We start from the raw sequence: 19,808 nt of genomic DNA, 5'->3' as shown, positions 1-19,808 counted from the left end.
TTAAAGGACCAATCATTATAAAGGTTACATTTAGGAGCGAGCATAGTATGCATTTTTATGTAAAGAGCTTATGTAACAATGACCTGACAGAAAAAGTCTATAAGAACTGATGAATTTTTATACTAAGTTGGACACGCCTTTGGAGGAGCAAACCCCCGTGTCCCCAGCACTGCAATAAACGAAGTGCCTGCTGCTTAACTTCACATTGGTGTTAAGGAGTTTTATTCTGGATTTCGGTAACACAACAAAGTAGGGAACTTCAGAGATTTTTTTAGTTTCTCTTGAAGTGGTTTACATTCTGATAGGTTTTCCTGATAATCATCTTTCCTCCTCTTTTTTATCAGAAATAATCTTTCTGGCACCAACAGCAACTACCTTCATTGCAAACAGTGGGAAGCCATTACTATGCAGTTACTGATCATGTAATCAAATGTATCACTAAGAGCCATGCTAAAAGCTGTCCACTGGTCTTTTTACGATGAGTAAGTGACAAAAACATTTCCAAAACCTTATTCATTGAACACTGAACTCCCTGCTCACCTTTACAAGTATTTGTTTCCCACTGTCATCAGGAACAGGAAGCTAAGTGGTAGGAAAACACAAGTATACAAAGATAGAAATACTGAAGGAATGTTAGAAAGGCAGATCAACAAATCCTATAATCACATGAATTAATTGCCCAGTATTATGTATTTATAAAAACACCTGTGATGATACCATTCATAGTTCCTCAGTGGTGGACAAGTGGAACTCATGAGATAGCTCTTCTGTGACGGTCGCTTCTAGTTCAATAAACCATTGTCTCAGTCCGCTTTGCTAAGTTGCATAAAGTCATTGGCTCAAGGTCAACTTCTATGTGATCCCTAAAGTGTCCCCAAACCAGCTCTGCCACAGACTCAACCAGATCCTGTCTTACAAGACAGTACCATACATGGACCTGTGATGAAGAAAGTAGAATAAACCCAGATATTTGAACCTTCAGAACCCTTAAAAAAAAAAAAAAATCACATTTAAAACCCCTTTGATGAATTTAAGGTCACAGTTTATTTGTAGTTCACTTTCTGCCAGTCAGGGATTTACTTTTCCTCCACCAAAGAGGAAAACTTTTCCACCAAGGAAAGTTCTCCTTAATCATGTGTGTACATCAAAGTTGATGCCAGAAACCAAATCTCTGGCAGAAAATATTTTTTCCTACAATAACATCTCCCTTGCTTACTCTTTTATAAAGCAAACTCTTTAATTGCTTCCAGAAATATTCTGGTTTTCTGCTCTTCTCTGGTGTATTTCAGCTTTGCCTTTTTTTCTTTGTGGTGTTCAGCATTCTTTCCTCAGCTAGCTGTTCAAATCTGATCCTCATAATTCACTACATGTTTTCATAAAAAAAAAGTGAGGCTTCTCTTAGAAAGAAAAGCTCACAAATAAGAGGTTTTACCTGGCCAAAAGAGTCTGGCGAAATCTGAATTTCACATGGGAAGGATCACAGAGCAGAACATAAATACAAGAACAAAGCACACTTTTGATGCAGTTGCTGAAAGCGTAAACAAGATCAGAAAAAGGTTAGAAATTGAAATGTAATTAATACAGGGTTTGTTTTTTTGAATACTGTATTGGGAAACACAATCTTAATTTTAGGGAGGGAAAAAAAGGAAATTATAGAAAAACAGCATGATAGAGCAGCTTAGGCTCAAAGTTCAAGCAGCAGCTGAAACAGGTGCAGAAGTAGCTGTGGAGATGCACTCCTTATGTCTTTGACCCAATTTTACAAAACCCTGAAGTTAATTCTAGTTTTATGTGAGCAAAAGATGTTTCCATCCATGTTTCCATGTGTGTGGACACAAGGTGAGTGAAAGCAGTACAGGCATTTAAAAAAATAAGATAAGCTGTTTCCATAGACATAGCCTATGGAAACCTTTTCCAAAAACTAATCACTACTTTTATGTCCCTTATCAGGAAAACATGGAATTCACTCCAATAAAATTTATGTCCATTGAATTTAGAATAAAGAAAAGCATTTTTAACTGAGATCGGTGTATGGAAAATAGTGCTTTGGGCAGTTTAGGTAAATTTTGTGGCTGAATAACTTTATGGCTAATAATAATAATAATACCTGCAGTTACTGCACATACCAAGTTAAGGATAATTAAGATAAGGGTAATTAAATCTTATTCTTGTAGGGTATAAACTAAATTGGCAAAGTCAGGAGGGAATTTTTTTCTTCCAAACTTTATTTATTATTGCACTCCATATATTTTTAGGGAATATTAGAATCTATTCACCTATTTTTGGAAGCCTCTGGCTCTTGGATACTGCTGATAATGGAAAAGTGGATCACTGATATCATCTGGCATCAGATTATTTTTGGTGTCCTCGGTGGAAACCCGCAAGGCCTGCAAACACACAAGCAGAAATTCATAGTGAGAACAATGTATTGCATTGCGTATATATTCAAAAGCATGTTAAAACATTAATGTAGCCACCTTTAGTACATTTTTAATTTCTTAGCTTGGTGCTCTGTAAGAATTAGAACCGATTTCTACATTGAGTATTCAGAGCACATGCTGCTGCATGTCAGCGTGGAGATCTGAGAGAAAGAGGCAGTTCTGCCCCAGAGCCTTTCTGCTCCCTTAATGAGCTCCCCAGCCCTTCACGGGCTGCTGAGGAAACCCAGGTCCTCAGAGCGCTCTGCGTAATTCTCAGCGGGGTTTTTCGTACACAAGCCCAGCTGCGTATCAACTGGTGCGGCATGTGTAGAACACACATCGATAAGCTTTTTGTTTCTATACCTCTATTTTTATAATTGCACCCTGATGGAGCATTGTTCTTTTCTTATAAACTTGCCTGTTGTACAAATATGACATGCTTGTCAAAAAGGCAAAAGGAATCCTAGGATGTATTAGGCATGATAGTCCCAGCAGGGACTACCTACAAAAACAGAGGTGCACGGAATACAGAAGTAGGAGGATTAAAGTACAAAGCACTGTTGAGGCCTCATCTGAAGTACTGTGTACGATTCTGGTCCTGTATATTAAAAATCAATACAGATATGGATAAAGGATAACAACATGATTAGGTAAATGGAGACCCCCATTCTCTTGTAAGAGAAGTCTGGGGCTTGGCTAGTTTCATCTAGTACAAGAAAAGCCGTGTGTGGACAGAACCACCCATCACAAAATTGTCTGGACAGACGTATCCTAATGGGAGAAGATCCATTTAGGCTGAAAACCAATATTGTTGTGCACAAAATAGGCATAAACTGATACTGGAGTTCTAGCTGAAAATTTCTAATCATGCATGAAGGTTCTGAAACAGCCTTCAAATATGAGTAATGGGGACAAGAAATGTCTTTTAATTAAAAAAAAACCAACAAACCCAACAAGCATAGTTAAATCACAAGAAACTTGATAACTCTATCCTCTCTGATACTGAATAAAAAATAATGGGCTTCTTAATGTTGGGTAGTATATTATCTCTAAGAAATACCAGACATTCCTGTGTGTTTATTCTCATCAGAGAGGGAAGTGGAGAACAAGAGCTAGTTGGCTGTACTTTAAATTAGCGTCCTACTGTTTTCAGTTGTGGCCATTTGGAATGAGGAGGGTTATGCATAGGAGCATGACCCAGTCTACATCCAGCCCACACCTAGTGAAGAGTTTTGATACTTCATATCTGATCACGTGGTTATCTGATGTGGCTAAACCAGAATTATTCTTTTTCCAGGTTACTTTTCAGCTGCATCGGCTTCAACTACCTGATTTTGTTCACCACAATTTAGGTACTGCCAGTTAACAAAGCTGTGAGTGGGGACTGCATTTTACCACATACCAAAGTACTTTTCAGTGACTGCATGAAAAAAACGTATACAGCCACCAAGAATAGAAAATGAAACCATGGTGCATATCTGGTTTATGAGCTGAAGGTTCCCTTTCCTCTGGGAGCGGTTCAATATCACAGACAGATTTGAAATATAACTTTTGTAACAGCGTGTTCTGATAATGAAGCCTTAGTTTGAGACTGGAAAAGATCATAGCTGCAAGGTTGCATCCGAGAGACCGAGCTGTTACTTCTTTGCTGCACGCAGATAACAAGTGTCCACGGACTCGATTTTGTATGCTTATCTAAAAATCACCAACGAGCAAAGGAACTTGCAAGATGTGAATTATAAAGGACAGGCAAATATCTAAAATTATGGGGGGCAGTCATCATCCTTTCCACACTTCTCTATTAGTTCCTCTAGCTTGGTAGCATCACTCCCAAAGAGATTGTGCCTCAGCCTTTTAGTTCTCACCCATGCTCCAGACTGTCTAAGGCACCAAGATAAGAATTGCTGGCTCAGAGGAATCTCAGAGTACATGACGGTCAAACAGATCATACGTGTGCATCTTGAACACTTAATAACGCGCATTAGCATTACTGCCCATGGAGAATAAGCAGTACACTTCTAGCAAAGTTTGCCACTAGGCCACTGACTGCTTTTAGACTATTAGTAGTCTGACCACGCCAACTACCAACCCCTTATCAGTGGCTATAGATTAATTTGAATAGGGGATCTGCAGTATAACTCATCTATTGTGACAGTGCACGTGTTGCCTTATCTCAGTGACACCTAAAAACCAAAACCAAGTGCTACATGCATGTTTTTATAATGCGAGATCTTACACTGCAGATATCACAAGAAAAATGTTTCAAATGTTATCTGAGACAGTTTGTGCTTTTTTAAACTTGAAGATCAATGCTATCAAGCTGTTTCCCCACACATGCAAGCAATAACAAGGTTAAAATAATATTAAGTCTGTCTTAATTTCAAAACAATCCTCCAAAATGAAGTGAAGGCTGATGAAGTGATTAATCTGTTGACTTAAAGCACTGAAACTTACATAGTGCATTGAGATAATCTCTGGCATAAATGGAAAATCACTGGAAAGGAAGGCCACGGATAAAATACGGTATTACAGGTGACTGCAGTTAACTCTTTGGATTCAGAAGCTGTGCGAGAATTAGGCCTTCAAAAATTCAAGGCCTTGTCTTCACACAGATCACAGTTATGCTGTGCAACAAATTCTTGAATCGGTTGACCTTTGCAAAAATTACATGGAGCCTTGTGTTTGCAAGATGATTATATCAATCTTGCTTGCCTTTCTTTGGTGGAAGGTTCAGGAGTCACAGCAATAAAATCAGGAAAACCAGTAGGTTTTCATACTATTGAAAGTTATTTGTGAGACATCTCAAGACTGGGAGTGTAGAATTATGACACAAAAATCAGTGAACATGTCTAAAAATGAGGATGGATGTACTGGAATATTCTTGTTTCTCCTTGCCTCTTTCAGACTGTTAGAATTAGCTAATGCAGGTCTGTTCCTAGTCCTTACATTTAGTAATGGCAAAATAGCAGAGATCTTTCTTACTTCAAGAGCTAAACTGTAGGATACAGCTCTTAGGGGATGACAATCACATACTCGTATACATGAAAACCTTTCTCAGCTACTGTAAAGAGGAATTAAAAATACAGTAGCGTGTCTCCTTATTTTGTGTTAAACATGAATTTATTTTTAACTTTAGCAGAATTTTCTCAGCTGCCAGATACTTTGGTGCTCGCTAGCAGCTATCTACCTTAACTTCCAACTTTAACAGCGTACCCTCCTCAGAGCACTGAACACACCAACACGATTAGACCAGGTCCAATTACTCTCACCCACCTGTATCCACCTTCCTCCATAATTCTCCTTTGCAATCCCTTCCACCTCGCTCCTCAGTCTTTAGCTGTCAGCATCCGAGACGAGCACTAATATGCCCCAGCTGTATAGCTTTTGTGAAAACAGGTAAGCGGTGAGAAAATTCTGGCCTCTGCAGCTTCTGCCCCCACCAGGCAAGGAGCTGGTCATGGGCTCAGGTCCCCGCCCTTGCTCCTTCCTGAGTCCTTGCCCGAGAGCTCTGGTGGGTCAGCTGCATCCAGCCTTGCAGATCACGGCCTCTCCTCGCTGCCGTGTCTTGACTTTCAACCTGCCTCGTTACCATAGGCCTGATTGCTAATTACCAGGCTGTTAACTGAACTCTGTAACTACCACTGGACCCGCTCAGCTCTTCTTGTTTGGGTGCTGTGGGACAGCACCCTGAGGGGTGATGTCATTGCCCCTGCCTGATGTCACCTTTAGCTCCTGGCTTGCTGAATTAAGGTCTGTACTTAACTTTCATGCACTGGAAGATGCTCAGTCATTTTACAGAATTATTTTGTATAATTAAGCAATGTATTTAGCATATATTTCTCAAGTTGTGCTGTTCATGATTATCTTTGCTAATAAAATCAAAGCAGTGCCTCCCTCAGCTGCTATCAAGACAGTCCAAGGTGATGATCGTAATTCTCCTGTACATAAAAGCAGAAAAAGGCAGAACAAGCCTGATGAATGAGAATTTTTGTACTTTGAAGACGCTGTCCTCATATTTCAAAAGCCCTATAAATTGCTGTTAACAGGGTCAAATGCAGCATTGAACACAACTCTGTCAGGAATGAATTAAGACAGCACTCAGAGAACAAGCACAGATAACAGGATTCTACTTCAGTTAGCCAGGTATTACTCTACAAGAGTTTTTACTTAAGAAGGAAGGTGGTAAGTAGTGAATATAAAGAGTTTGCTTCAATAGTTAGCAATCAAGAGAGTGAACTGGATTAATCCCAGGTGGATAATAAAAAATGGGTCAGTACTGAGACCATCCATCTTCTCTCCTTTCCACCGTACATAAATCAGTTATATGAATCCATGGCTATATATAAATTAGGATTTATTTTTTTAAAACTGTGCTTTGTGGGTCTTCAGTTGTTCTGCAGGTCTTGAACATTTCTGCTTTCTCTGTGAATGAATACTTCCTTCTGACCTCAGGTGGGACTCAGGAATGCATTCAGAAGTCATGATAGGACTAAAAAAAAGATGATCTTTGTTAGTAGTCATCTTGATTGCTCCAATAACCCATCAGCAATGGGTAAGACAACTCTTTTCTAGATTAGAAAGTGTGGCTCTTGTACAGCATTAAGACTTTATCACTAAAACTCCCTAGCACAGAGCCTCAAATCCTGTAGCAGCAGCAGCAACAGCGTTCTTTTGCCACACCACACAATGCACATTCTCAGTAGAAAACACAAAATTAACTTGGGACTTCTAGTTGGGACTCCCTGGGCACCCCCTTTCCCTGGGAGCTCTGGATAAGAAGAAAACAGTTTCTTCTATTTGTTCACCTTTTTCCCCATCACTGTGCACCTGGAAGGAAAGTTTTCCTAATCTACTTTATGGAGTGTTTCATCTCCTAGCAATCACAGCTCCTAACCAGCCTGAATTTGGAGTCTAGTTTTTCTGCTTCCTATAGACTCGGGGAGGAGACAGAATTCAGATCGTGAGTCTCTTCTGTCTCCTTTGGCTTGGCATGAGTTAAACTCTTAAAATAAACAATGTGAACCCCTCTGTATCAGATGTTTTGACAGCAAATGAGAATCACTGTGTAGACACAAGCCTGCATTCCACCTTTGTAAGAAGCTGAAGGTAAGGCACTATGTGCTGCTGAAAAACAAAACTCAGTGGTTTGCTTCATTAATGTGTTTTTATTGTTTATACATTAAAAACTTTAATAACTCACATCATCATGTCTATTCCAAATGGAACACAAGAAGCAAAAGCATCACATGGTTATTAAGAACTGCATTCACTCCATGTTTTAGAATACAAAGAGTTATTGTTTTGATTGTAATCCAATTTAATCTCTTTAATGGACCAGGAAATAACTTGCATATCTTGTGAAGGATCTTGAAGACTACTCTATAGATAGCTTATGCAGAGTTACTATGCTTAAAGTAATCTCCTCTGAGACACAGACTGACTTGCTGAGCAGTATGTATGTACTCTTACTGCCTGTGCCATAGCTGTTGACAAGACAAACTACAACGACCATAGCTTTAATAAGCATTAACCTACTCATCTTTGATCCTGACAGCAATTTCAATATAAATACACATTGATTAATATTTCCATATTTTGGGATGGGACCTGAATAAGTGATCTGTTATGACATTTATACAGGAAAAGGGAAGAGAAAATATCAACAATGTTAAGCAGAATAAAAAACCCCAGCAAATATAACCATTGTAATAACTGTGTAAGTCTAATACATATTACAATCACAGTTAAATATTTCATTTCTTTGCCTCAGCCCTTAAAAGAAGGAAGGGCAGAAATGTTGAAAGTGTCACTGAAGGACTAATTATCTTCTAATGGTATAAATACTGCTGCTGACAATTACATTTAATTAAATTATTAACTAGGTGATGACTAATTAACTAGGGCTTTGTAAGTGTGAAGCACTCTGAATAGCTGTTATTATTGTACTGCTTGTAACTAAATATCTTTGCTAGAGCACGTGTACACAAGATTCTGCTGCAATCTCTGTGAACTGATATCCCAATTATGCCATTGCCACTCATTGCTCATAAAATGTGCAAAGTCATATGCAATGTTATTTCCCTCACAGAACTGTAAGAAAGATAAATGATATCCAATTACTAGCTGAGAACTTGACATCAAATCCAGTTGTTTGATTCCCCCAGTAGGTAATTGCATACATTCCCATGCTAGTGAATATTTATTTTATCCAATTTCTTTTAAGTCTATATGGAAATTGAGACCTTCATACAGCAATAATAGCATGAAATGGAATATTTTGATGGCTCTCTGTTCTTACAAGCTGCTTGATATGGACCAAATCCCAAACTGCTGAAGTCAACAGAACATTGACTTTAGAGTAGACTGTTGGAAAGATGTCACATTCAAAAGAATATAAAGTGTTGAGATCTCATTTCCAAAGGAAATACTTTCATTTGATATCCAGTGTACATTAACAATTAACAAGTGTACATTAACAATTCAGAAATATAAATTTAGGACTAAGACATATTGGGCTTTATTTTTACCCTCTTAATGTAAGCCTTGAGAATAATTCTTGACTTCTGTTTTTCCTCAAAGGTTGACCAGGTTTCATTCAATTCACTAGGACCGCATGGGAATAATATTTTTAGAATATCATTGAAATTAAAGAGTTTTCATTGGATAAGCTTTTTCTCATACATATTATAGGATATTAGCACTTTTATCTGGATCTGACTACCTGTTGTATCACCAGTACAGTATCTGAATTTCCTGACAATGTTTAACTTCAAAAATTAATTCTAAGATACTGTCTCCATGTAAGTTCTGTATTCAGTTCCTACATAACTTAAAGGAATAGACTATATTATCATCTATCACCAATGTCAGCTCAACTTAGTTCCATTAGCCTGGTAATGACTTCGAATAGATTCAGGACAAAAGTAAACCACCTGTGTATACCATTACTCGTATCACATACTTGAATTCCATCAGGGAAAACACTTACTATGATCATCTGATTTTTACCTAACAGTTACAGCATCAAGATTAAAAAGCATTATTGAGAGATGCAGTTTTAGGCAAAGTAGGATAAAGTCAGCAAAACTGAGCCCGTAAGATCCCTCCCAAGTAACTGAGAGTCAAAATGAACCTTTTGGCTCAAGTACGAGGTAGCCACCATTTATTGGCTGCCTTCACAGCCTCTCCCTGCAGCTGCCTCCAGGCTCAGTCTCCACCCGTTCTGTGCGTATGACAAGGGATGGAGGGAGAGACCTGCCCTAGCAGCAAGGTGACAATCATGGAGGACTGCAGCCTGCCCACAGTCACCTTCTTGCTTCACGTAGTGCACATCTTTGCAAGGCCACGGGCCTTTTCTTTTTTGTTCTCACTCATAGGTCAGCAAAAAATGCAGTCTCAGTGATGGAACTATAGATTCTAAGTGCTCGCAATGACTTATGATTGCAGGCAATTAAAAAATGCCTGTCTTTGATAACTTGCTCAATAACAACTCACATTTCCATTAGTCACATCTATATATTTTGAGTTTTAATTTGTCCTGCTCAGACTTCCATCCTTTCCTTATCACGCCTGCTGTATTAGAGACCCTTATGGTAGCAGGAATTTGTTCATGTAGACAGTAACAGACGTTAATACCGCTCTTAATCTTCTGTTTAAGCAGGCTAACTACAGTGAGCTCCTCCAGTGTAAATCAGAAACCTCAGTAATGAAGCCTTGCTTCCCCCAGGAGTTCATAATAAAACCCATCTCTTCAATTCAGCGAGAGAGTTTCACCTTACTGATTTTATTGAGACAGGATTTCACTCTGCATCTTTTAATCTTTTAAGAGGGATTAGGGGTTGCAATGCCACATCATATACATACAGGCAATAATAAAGAGTAGTGATCAGGATGTTGCCCCTGTCTAAATCCTTGTAGTGGGCACACAGCATAGCACACATAGTCAGAGCAGAAGTTAGTTGGGTTTTGGTTTTTTTTCTGGGATGCAGGCGTCCTTTACTAAGCACATACATATATGTATCTCGCTCTGGATATAGGACCTCTTGGAGCATTATTAAAAATATTTTTGGATTGGTGTCCCATACATTTCAGTCAGATTACTTTGAAATGTGTAGTTTTACAGAGAAATACTGGGATTTTTCCATAAACCAAAAACTGGCACTGCAGAGTTTTCTTTGTTGATAACAGTTGACACACACTCCTGTTTCAAAGACTACTTATCACAGTAACTGCAGCAGAAATGGAGCCAGGATCTTCCATGAATGCCAATAAGCAAAAGCAGATATCAAAGCCTCTTCTGTTTCAAAAAACTAAAAAAAAAAAAACCAAACCCCCCCCTTTTCATTCATTTTTGTTCAAATCAGCTCAATGCAATATAATAAAAAAGAACTCTTCCCCAAGGTTAAGACACAGCCCACCACATCTCAGGTCACGTTGTAACCTGAGGAAAGCCTAGACCACCACCTTCTAACCTGTATCTTGAAGAACGCTAGTAAGCTAATATAATTGAAGCCTACCCTAAAGTGATGGGTCAGTAGATTGAAGTTATGGGGAAAACCTTTTATTTGGAGTATCAGTTTCTATACTAAGGGTTCAACATGCATGTCTATCACAAAGGAAATCTCTCTCTCAGAAATCCAAGCATACGCTGAGCTAGCAATTAAGCAGAAAACAAAACACAAAACAAAATCCTATTATACAACTTGAAAAGAAAGGATACATGGATATTTAGATGGTAAAATCTCCCAGCTTCCCCACACAAAACCTTCCTATTTTTATGATACTCATTGTTCCACACAAGAAGTCTTTAATATTGTAATTAGCAATATTCTTGGTTTGTATACTTGGGTTACAATGTCATTTAATACATGACAATACCTGCTCAAATAAGGTAAGGCTGTTCTTTAAGCATATCATACTCGTTATCTTGCTGAAACACGACTTCTATTGTCACAACCTGCTAAAACATCACTTTTAAGCAAAAGGGGAAAACTTTAGTAAGAAACAAAGTGGATACTAAAGTGCGAAGTCAGATGTCACATCTTTTTTTTCCCCTTAAGATGAAAATATGCCTCTATTTTCTGTGGACTGTGGACATGCATATTACTGAGAAAGTACATACTACAGCTTTAGTTTCAAGTATATTCATTATATTGAACATCATTTGCCTAAACAGAGGGAAATCTAATGCTATTTTAGATGCCTCAGTTTGTATATTCTATGGCTTTGATTAAACTTTTGGCTGAACCCCTTCTACCCTTCCCTTTCATTAAGTCCCTGCTGGCCCTAGAGAACTGGAATAATATTGGCATGAAATGTGTTAAATAACATGCTGATTTATGGAAAGACAGGTCTCATTCTGCCAGTATAGAACGTCCTCCGCCCTACGACAGGTATAATACACCAAGCAGGTTTCTTAATGCATTAAGTCGTATCTAATTGATCCTTCCAAGTATCTAAGAAACAGATTTGAACTGGTTCTCCAAAACAGGTGTTTTTCTCTTTTCTAGTCCTTTGACTACTAAAACCTTCCATTAAAAAGCTGGATCCTTAGATAGAAATTTTTTGAGAAAGAGGTATGTATTGCATTAATCCCTGTGTTTCATAATCCCAGAGAGAGGGAGACATTCACTAGACAACGCTGGTAAAGCTTCCTTGGAAATTTATTTCCTGTTTGAGATGCTACACTTTAAGAAAAAATGTGGCCTGTTCAGAGAGTCTTCAGGGGAAATGAAAAAGAATGTTCAGAGGCATGGAAAAGACCTATGAAGAAAGAATGGAAAAATTAAAGTTACTTATTTCAAACAAGTCAATTAAAAAATAAAAGTTAGATAGTAATGTTGACCCACAAACAGGGTTTGTTAACGCAGCGTGCAAGCCAATAACACACATAGTCGAGGTATTTTCAAACTAATTTCATTGATGCGCATGAATGGGTGCCTGCTTCAAGATAGCACACCCTTGTCTCAAATATTCTTACATTTATACACTCAACTAATACATATTCATTGTTATTTTCCTTAATGATTGGTTCTTTCTTCTTTGCCCCTCATGTAAATTAGTACGCAGACTCCTTTTCTCCTGTCTTCTTTTGAGTAGGTGGTATCATTTGAGTGGTGGTGGTCAATGAGTAGGTGGTCCCGATCTCCCCCTGTAGGAATTACCTTTTACCTACTTCTTCCCTAATCTTGGCAGTTCCAGGTGGTTCTTCAAGGTTTATTGACCAGATCACAATCCATTACCTTTTCTGACAAAAAAAATAAACCCCCATTGTCTAGTAGTTAGTTCCTAAACCCTAAATCATGTCTAGTTATTGTTTCCCTATTCTAAGTATTAACTGATGGGGGCCGTACACAGGACTTTAGCAGCTCCCTGGTTATTTCAATCATATTATACATATTAATTGATAACAGTAAGTCCAGAAAAAAAATCCATTAAAAACTTTGCATGAATAAAGGCAACAATTCTTCTATCTCTCTCATAATGTAAGAGATAGGAGTCCACAAGGGAAATCAGTTTGTAAGTTCAAAATAAAAAGGAGATAAACTTTCCCAAAGCAGGCAGTTAACCTGTGGATCTTATTGGCCCCAGTTGTTATAAATTAAACAGCAAAAAAAGATTACCTAAAAGTATATGTACCAGTTATTACCAGTCTAATCCAGTAAGAGCCTTCCAATATTTCTAAAGGGATATCCACTGAACCTAGAGAACAGGTTAAGACAAGAACAGATTTACATTTCATTGCAAAAACCCCTCACATTTTTAACTTTAGAAAAACCTTTTTTGAAAGTTTTGAGAATAAGGAGCATTGAGGTGGATTGTCTGCGAAGATTAGAGAGGTCTTTTAAGAGTCAGGAGTGCTGCAGGTTTACAAGAACCTGCCTGGAAGAGCTCATCATGTTATATGTTCTCTTGAGTGTTTCCTTTTCAGCAAGCACCTGGTATAATAATGCTTGCATTGTTCAAGGATTGTCCCAGATTGTAGCTATTGCATGTAACAAGGCAGTACATTTAGCCAGGTATTCACTGTACTAACTGGCCATTAGTCAAGCAAATTGTCCAATCTTCGGTGAACAATAAAGAGCTCCAGAGTTTTGTTTGGTGTGTTCAGTGACTAAAGAGGGTTTTAGGAAGACCCTGCCATCACAAAGGTTTGGTAGAGCCACCTACCCATCTCTAAAGAGACAGAACTAAACTACATTTGTGTCCTTTTGCTTATAATGCACAAGACTGTTTTACTCTTTTGTTCAATGGGCTAGAAATTCCTATTCCAAATAAAAAAAAAAATTGTTTCAAGGATTCATGTCCTTATAAGCTGAACAGAATTTTCTACCTGTCACAAGGCATGCTGTAAGATCGCAGCAACCACACAGTGTTTCCTAACAGTTGTTGCATTGTAATTTAGCTAGCAAAAGCAGCAAAGAAATAGGTGTTTTGCAGAAAAAAGAACATATGACAAAGTTTACTTTTACATTGTTCTTACGAAGGCCAAACAATGCTGTATCTAACATGAGCATAGGAGAATGTTTTTTTTTGTAGTCCCATCTTCTGCTGGCAGTTTTCTACTTTAAGAGGGAAGTTAAGACACAGGAATGGCTATGTTAACAAGTAACGTAGTGGCTCAATGGCCCATCTTCAGGGTGAAACAGTGCTGAGGCCCTAGCACCTGCACCATATGCGATTCAAGGGGTTTAATTTCACAGTAGCTTTAATTTGCTGCCACAGCCCAAATGCCCTTAAACAGCTAGAATATATTTCATGTATCACTAGCTTATGCTTTTCCAAGTCTTATCCAAATGAAATATTCAGTTCATATGCTCTGTAACTGCTCGATTATGTGAGCCAAAACACTTATGCAGGTGAGATCAGGAGATTCCACTCAAAAAGCACGTTTCTGGTCTAAACTAAAACCTTGACATTAGGAGTGTGTTTTCTGATTCCCCTCCTGGGTCTTTGCTCTTTACTGCTATCCTGCCTCAGGAGAAGTCTCATTCCAGGACTCCACTCAAATAAGGACGGATGAGGAACAAACATGCATCTAGCCTGTTTATAATTTACTCGGATACAATGAATACTAGCAACAGTACAAATGGTTCCAAAGATAACTTCAAAACAAGCCGAAGAGACGAAGTGCTATAATAGCAAGACTAAATGCAGCTAGCTAGAGGACAGATAGCCAAAGATCTTCTATACATTAATTTGCTATACCACACACGACTGTATTTTGTTCATATGGTTTGTGTTTGCAGTATCACATTCCAGCCTGTAACATTATTTAGTCTTTTTGCAAGATTAGAAAGAAGGGAAAAATAATCCAACCAGATCTACTATTTGGCTCAACGTCTCGAGACTGCTTAATCAAAGCACAACGGTTCTTTTATATTCCTGTTCACGACCACGCCAGCGGTACAACCCATGACCCACAGATTCTCACGCAACCTGGTTTCATACTCCCAGGCTCCCACCCGTAGGCACACGCCTGATGCAACTCCTGGCCAGCCCCGCTCCTTCGGTTTGCTCCAAGCTTCCACAGCACTATTTCCTAAACAAAGAGCTTTTCAGGCATCAAAAAGTCAAAACCTGGCTACAAGAACCATATCAAATCCTATTTCTGATAACTAAATTCCATTTAATCTAGTCATAATCCCTCAAATACTGCAAATATTTGTCTTTGATTAAGAAAAAAACCCCAAACCCCCGGGTTTTGCTTTAAGTCCTTTAAAGGACTCTCCCACCGACTGACCGCCTGGAGATGCACACACGTTCCACACCTCCCCTTTAACGGGCCCTTCAAGCTCGAGACTGCATCAACTCCTTCCTCAGGGAAGGCTGGATGCCGAGCAGGCCCGAGCCACGGGAGCCGCTGCCAGGGCTCTCCCGGCGGGGCGGACCGGGGCGGGCCGCGCCGCCCGGCCGGCAGCCCGCGGGACAGGGCCTCCGCGGCGGCTGGGGACGCCGAGCAGCCCAGCCCCAGGGCTAGCGCGACACCCGGCTGCGGAAGAGGGGCGGCGCGGCCCCAGCCCGGCTGCGAGGAGGCTGGAGGCGGCCCCGGCCCGGCCCAGCGCGTCCCGCCGCTGCCCCGGGCCGCCCGCGGCCGCAGTCCCGCGCATCGATGACTCGGCGCTCCAGCACCCTGACTTCCCTGAGAAGCGCCGCCGCAGCGCTAGCGCGGAACCCATCGAGGAGTCGACGTTCGACTTCCAGCGGGCTCTCTGTGCCCGCGGCGCCATCTTGGCGTAGGGGCGGGGCGATACTGGCCGGGGTGAGCTACGCGGCGGGACGCCCCGGGGCCTCGCCGCCGGCGGGAGGGGGTGGAGGACTGATCCGCTCCCGTCCCCGCTCCCTACGCCCGCTCCCTCGGCAGCTTGCGGTGCTGTCCCGGTAAGTAGCGCATGCGCCCACCTGCCGTTCCCTTCCCGCCGGGTTGCGTCACGGCGCGCGTGCCCCGCGGCCGTTGCGGCGCCGGGTCCGGGCAGCGGCGCCGGGCATGGGCAGGCAGCCGCAGACCGTTTCTCGCCGTCGCGCATGCGCGCCCGCTCCCCCGCCACCCGCCCTTCCTCCCCCCCCCCCCGTGCCGTGCCGCTCCATGGGCCACGCGCTGTTGTTTTCTCCCTGCAGCCGGGGGGAGGCGGAGGAAGATGCCGGGGAAGCTGAAGGTCAAAATCGTGGCAGGGCGCCATTTGCCGGTGATGGACCGCGCCAGTGACCTGACCGACGCCTTTGTGGAGGTTTGCGGGAGGGGAGGGGAGGGGAGGGGCGCCGTACCCCGGGGCGGCGGGGGGAGGAGGGCGGCTCGCGCCTCGGGCCCGCGCACCTGCCGCCGGGCCCGCGCGCCTGAGGCACCTGCCGGGCCCCGCCGCGGCGGCCATGGGCGTGGGGGGGGGTGGGTTGAGGGAGCGCCTACCGCCGCCGCCCGGGACGTCCCGTCCCGTCCCGTCCCCGCGCTGTCCGTCCGCCCGCCCTGCGGTGACAAGTGCCGCCGCGGTCACGTAGGCTGCCGCGGAGCGCTGTCCGGGACGCTGCCGGCCGCGGCCCGCCTCAGCAGCCCCGCCCCGGGACGCGTTTCGTGCCTCCGGGCCCGGCCGGAGAGGTGCTGGGTGGGTTGCAGCCCTCCTGCGCGGGGAGGGTGGGCCAGCCCCGGCCGGGGCCGGGTGGGCGAGCACGGCCCGCCGGGGGGCTGCGGAAATGGCAGGGAGCACCCCGAGCCCGTGTCCGTGTCCGCGGGGATGTTTCTGAAGGGGCTTCTGGTTTACCCTTGGGTGTGATTTTTAGCGGACAGCTGTGCAGAATTTGAGTGGCGTTTCGGAAGCGCTCTGCTCTTTTCCAGCCTCTCTTGGCTGAGGGTTGTTACTGAATGGCTCTTGTTGGTGCGGCAGCTAAATGGAATCCATGTCGGGATTCGACAGACGTGTTGTAAGCAGGATGGCGAAGTAGTAAAAAAGAGCGTTTAAGTCATTTGTGTCTCTGCATATGTGAAGTGCAGAGCGGTTGTGCAGGTTTTACTTTTAAGGCCGATATTCGTACTGTTTAAAGTACTTGAAACGCTAAAATATTTTTGAAGAGTATTTTTACTGGACAAATATTAAATATAGTTTACGTGTTTAAATCACTTTATTGCACCAAAAGTAGCTAACCTCAAACTTCTTTACAATCATACAGTTAACAGGCAATATATAGGGTGTTTCTCAGGAAGGGATTGTAAAATAAATTGATGCCATCCTTCTGTTTTATGATTCATTATTTCCAATATGAATAACTTAGAACGTTTCAGTAACATTCCATAGATTCAGAAATCATACTCTCAGAAAAAGCAAAGAGGTGTTTAAAAATGGAATGCTATCTAAATGCATGCTTGTACCACAAAAAGTAATTGAGGTTGGCACCATACTGGAATTGAGGTAGGAAGACAGAATGCTTTTCTAGAACTGTATAAATTGAAAAGTCTGATAAGATCAAAATAGATTTTGGCTATATAAGTCCTAGTTTGGTTGGGTGCTTGAAAATTTGATTGACATTAGACATTAAGTGCATCGCTTAGTGGCACAGTAAATTGGTAATAAAGTGAAAATGTATTTCTCGTGCTTTTCAACGGAGCTGAAATAGTACACAGTTCTATTTTATTAGATGAATGGCAATCATTTAGCTTAATATTTAAGTGTTTGGTTTCAGACGTTTCATCAGGCAGTTTTTAATTTACAAACATTTCTCTTGTAATTTTAAATTTGATTAATAGGCAGCCTACAGCAACTTGATGTGTGCTACTAGGAGACAGGGAAAACAGGAGTAGGAAATACAGTTCTCTAATGAGTTTCATTTGGCCTGTTTTTATGCTGCCTTGAGGAGAAACAGCTCTCTCCTACTGTTGGTCGCTCGTTCCCAACCCAGCTCCATCTGTACCAAGCCCACTGTCTGAGTAGCTGTGTAGCAAAATAGATTTGGAAATTCATCTGGCTAAAGACTAGCTTAGCAAGAAAGGAAAATAAAATTTTTCAGAAAGATCAATTTGATTAGCTGGGTTAATGTGCAGTCTTAGCACAAATAAGGCTAAAGAAATACATAGATAGGGCCTTGGTCTTAGGACTGTTACTTAGAAAGACTGTGGGAACTACTCTTTCCGCATGTGGAGTAGGCAAGGCAGCAGGTGAGATTTATGTCAAAATAAATTGAGACTGAAACTATTGTTTTATTTTTCGGTGCAAGGTTGCTGAAAACCTTTACAAAACATTTTCACTTAAAAAGGAAAAGCTGAAGTAATGTTAAGATACTAGTTGATTCACTAGTCTTTAATTTCCTTGTTAAATTTTCTAATATAAATCTAGAATTAGAAAAGAAAATGAGAAAAGACTTTAGAGCTCTTACTTGGCTCAGGTTATGCGTAACTCGGATTTTGCCAGCATATTTGATCTGGAGCAAATTAGCACAATTTCTTCTGTAATTGTGCTTCTGAATTTGTACAGCAGACGACAGTGTAGTGCTTGATTATCTCTACTAGCTTTAATGAACTAGTTTGACTACTGGAGAAGTTCAGTTATAGCTGCCTGGGGCTCCGAGGGAACTAATTTACTCCCTAGATAACATGTAAAAATAGGTTGGGTGGAGCTCTGGGGTGTGTTGTGTTTGGCAGCTTCTGGTGTATAAGGTAGCTCACTTGAAACTAGTGTCAGTATCACTTTATTATACTGTTTTGTGAGGTGAATACATCTTCTAAGTAGCACTGCTGTTAATTTTCTGTATGCACATAGGTTGCATCCACCTTTTGATAGCTAAATGATTTTTTCACTGAGGTTGCTTAGTCCTGTGTTTTCATACCACTCTGGCTTTTAACTGTAAAGCAACTTCTTTTTGAAAAGCATTACTGTTCATTGAATGAGATAGGGAGCCCCACCGTTTTTTTATTTGTTTCTTTGGTCACAAATGCTGTACAGAGTTCTGTTGACTGAGATGCATATGGTTATATATGCAGAGCTCACTGTGAACTCCAGTTCTGCAGTGCTTTAGGCTTTTTAAATGAACTGGGTGTACTTAAGCAAGCGTAGAATCTCTTTAGAGTTGGGGTGTGCACCTATGCAGAATAATCACCATATTACTGAAACGTGCAAAGTGTTTATTTAATACTTTATTGAGCAAAAGTGTTTAAAAAATTGCTATACAGTTTTCTAAAGCTAAGCCTAAAGTTAGTCTCCAAAATCCAATTTAGACTTTTAAAAAGAAAATGGCATTCAAAATCCACAACTGTATTTAACTGCAGCATTTCTTTTATATCAGCACACTCATTATTTTCTTAAGAACCTTGAATGAATTAAAAACCATAACTTTGGGTATTCGTAAGTACCATCAGATACTTGATATAAGTTGAAGTACTAATTACTTTGAGAGGCAACATTCAGAGAGCTACAAGCGTTGGTAAATGGTTTGGAATGAAAGCTGCAGCAAAATAAAGGCTCTTGCGTTGTACAGCATGGTTTCTTGATGTATGCAGCATCACAGAAATTCAGTTTCACTTAAAAAAACAAACAAACAAAAAAAACCCCAAACCAAAACCAAACACCCCCGCCCCCAAACCCAACCAACCAACCAAAACCCAAAAAACTCACCACCAAATGGGGTCATCCTGAAATAGACTCCTATGGAGACCAAATGGAGATTCCTGAAATAGGCTATTATGTGATTGAAGGTGCATTAATAGAAGTATGAAGAATACTTAATCTTACAGGGATAAATACAGAGCTATGTATATAGATATGTAGTCCCTCTAACTTTTTTGCCTATATGCTTCCTGGAATTTCCTATATTTTAAGAAAAAAATAGAAACTGATAAGGTGCTTCTTCCTTGCTGCTCTGAATTTATGGATATGTGTCCAGCACACCAAGATTGCAGTTAATGGAGAT

General features: G+C 41.0%; 1 protein-coding gene and 2 long non-coding RNA genes across 25 annotated transcripts in view; 1 reads left to right on the top strand and 2 right to left on the bottom strand.

The window, feature by feature from the left end:
* Window positions 1-205: 205 nt before the first annotated feature.
* On the bottom strand, window positions 206-15,982 carry LOC128143349 (uncharacterized). Of its 2 annotated transcripts, none has more exons than XR_008235733.1 (3): window positions 15,822-15,982; window positions 2,277-2,387; window positions 206-986 (listed from the first exon to the last, which is right to left on the bottom strand). It is a non-coding gene; the product is annotated as an uncharacterized LOC128143349 (long non-coding RNA). The 2 variants fall into 2 exon arrangements; XR_008235734.1 differs by having other exon boundaries at window positions 206-937; window positions 15,822-15,979.
* On the bottom strand, window positions 7,566-15,640 carry LOC128143348 (uncharacterized). The gene is made up of 2 exons (XR_008235732.1): window positions 15,191-15,640; window positions 7,566-14,961 (listed from the first exon to the last, which is right to left on the bottom strand). It is a non-coding gene; the product is annotated as an uncharacterized LOC128143348 (long non-coding RNA).
* Window positions 15,663-19,808, top strand: part of C2CD5 (C2 calcium dependent domain containing 5) — a 70,557-nt gene continuing 66,411 nt past the window's right edge. For all 22 annotated transcript variants that reach the window (XM_052790470.1, XM_052790467.1, XM_052790465.1 and 19 more), the window contains exons 1-2: window positions 15,663-15,800; window positions 16,038-16,147. In XM_052790470.1, coding sequence (XP_052646430.1) covers window positions 16,058-16,147 — 90 coding nt within the window. In that variant the 5' untranslated portion in view covers window positions 15,663-15,800; window positions 16,038-16,057. The remainder of the gene's footprint in view (window positions 15,801-16,037; window positions 16,148-19,808) is intronic.

The sequence above is a fragment of the Harpia harpyja genome, chromosome 6 (assembly GCF_026419915.1).
Source record: "Harpia harpyja isolate bHarHar1 chromosome 6, bHarHar1 primary haplotype, whole genome shotgun sequence".
In the NCBI taxonomy this organism is placed as follows: domain Eukaryota; kingdom Metazoa; phylum Chordata; class Aves; order Accipitriformes; family Accipitridae; genus Harpia; species Harpia harpyja.
Note: the sequence above shows the minus strand (reverse complement) of the source record. Positions and strands in the feature narration are given on the sequence as shown.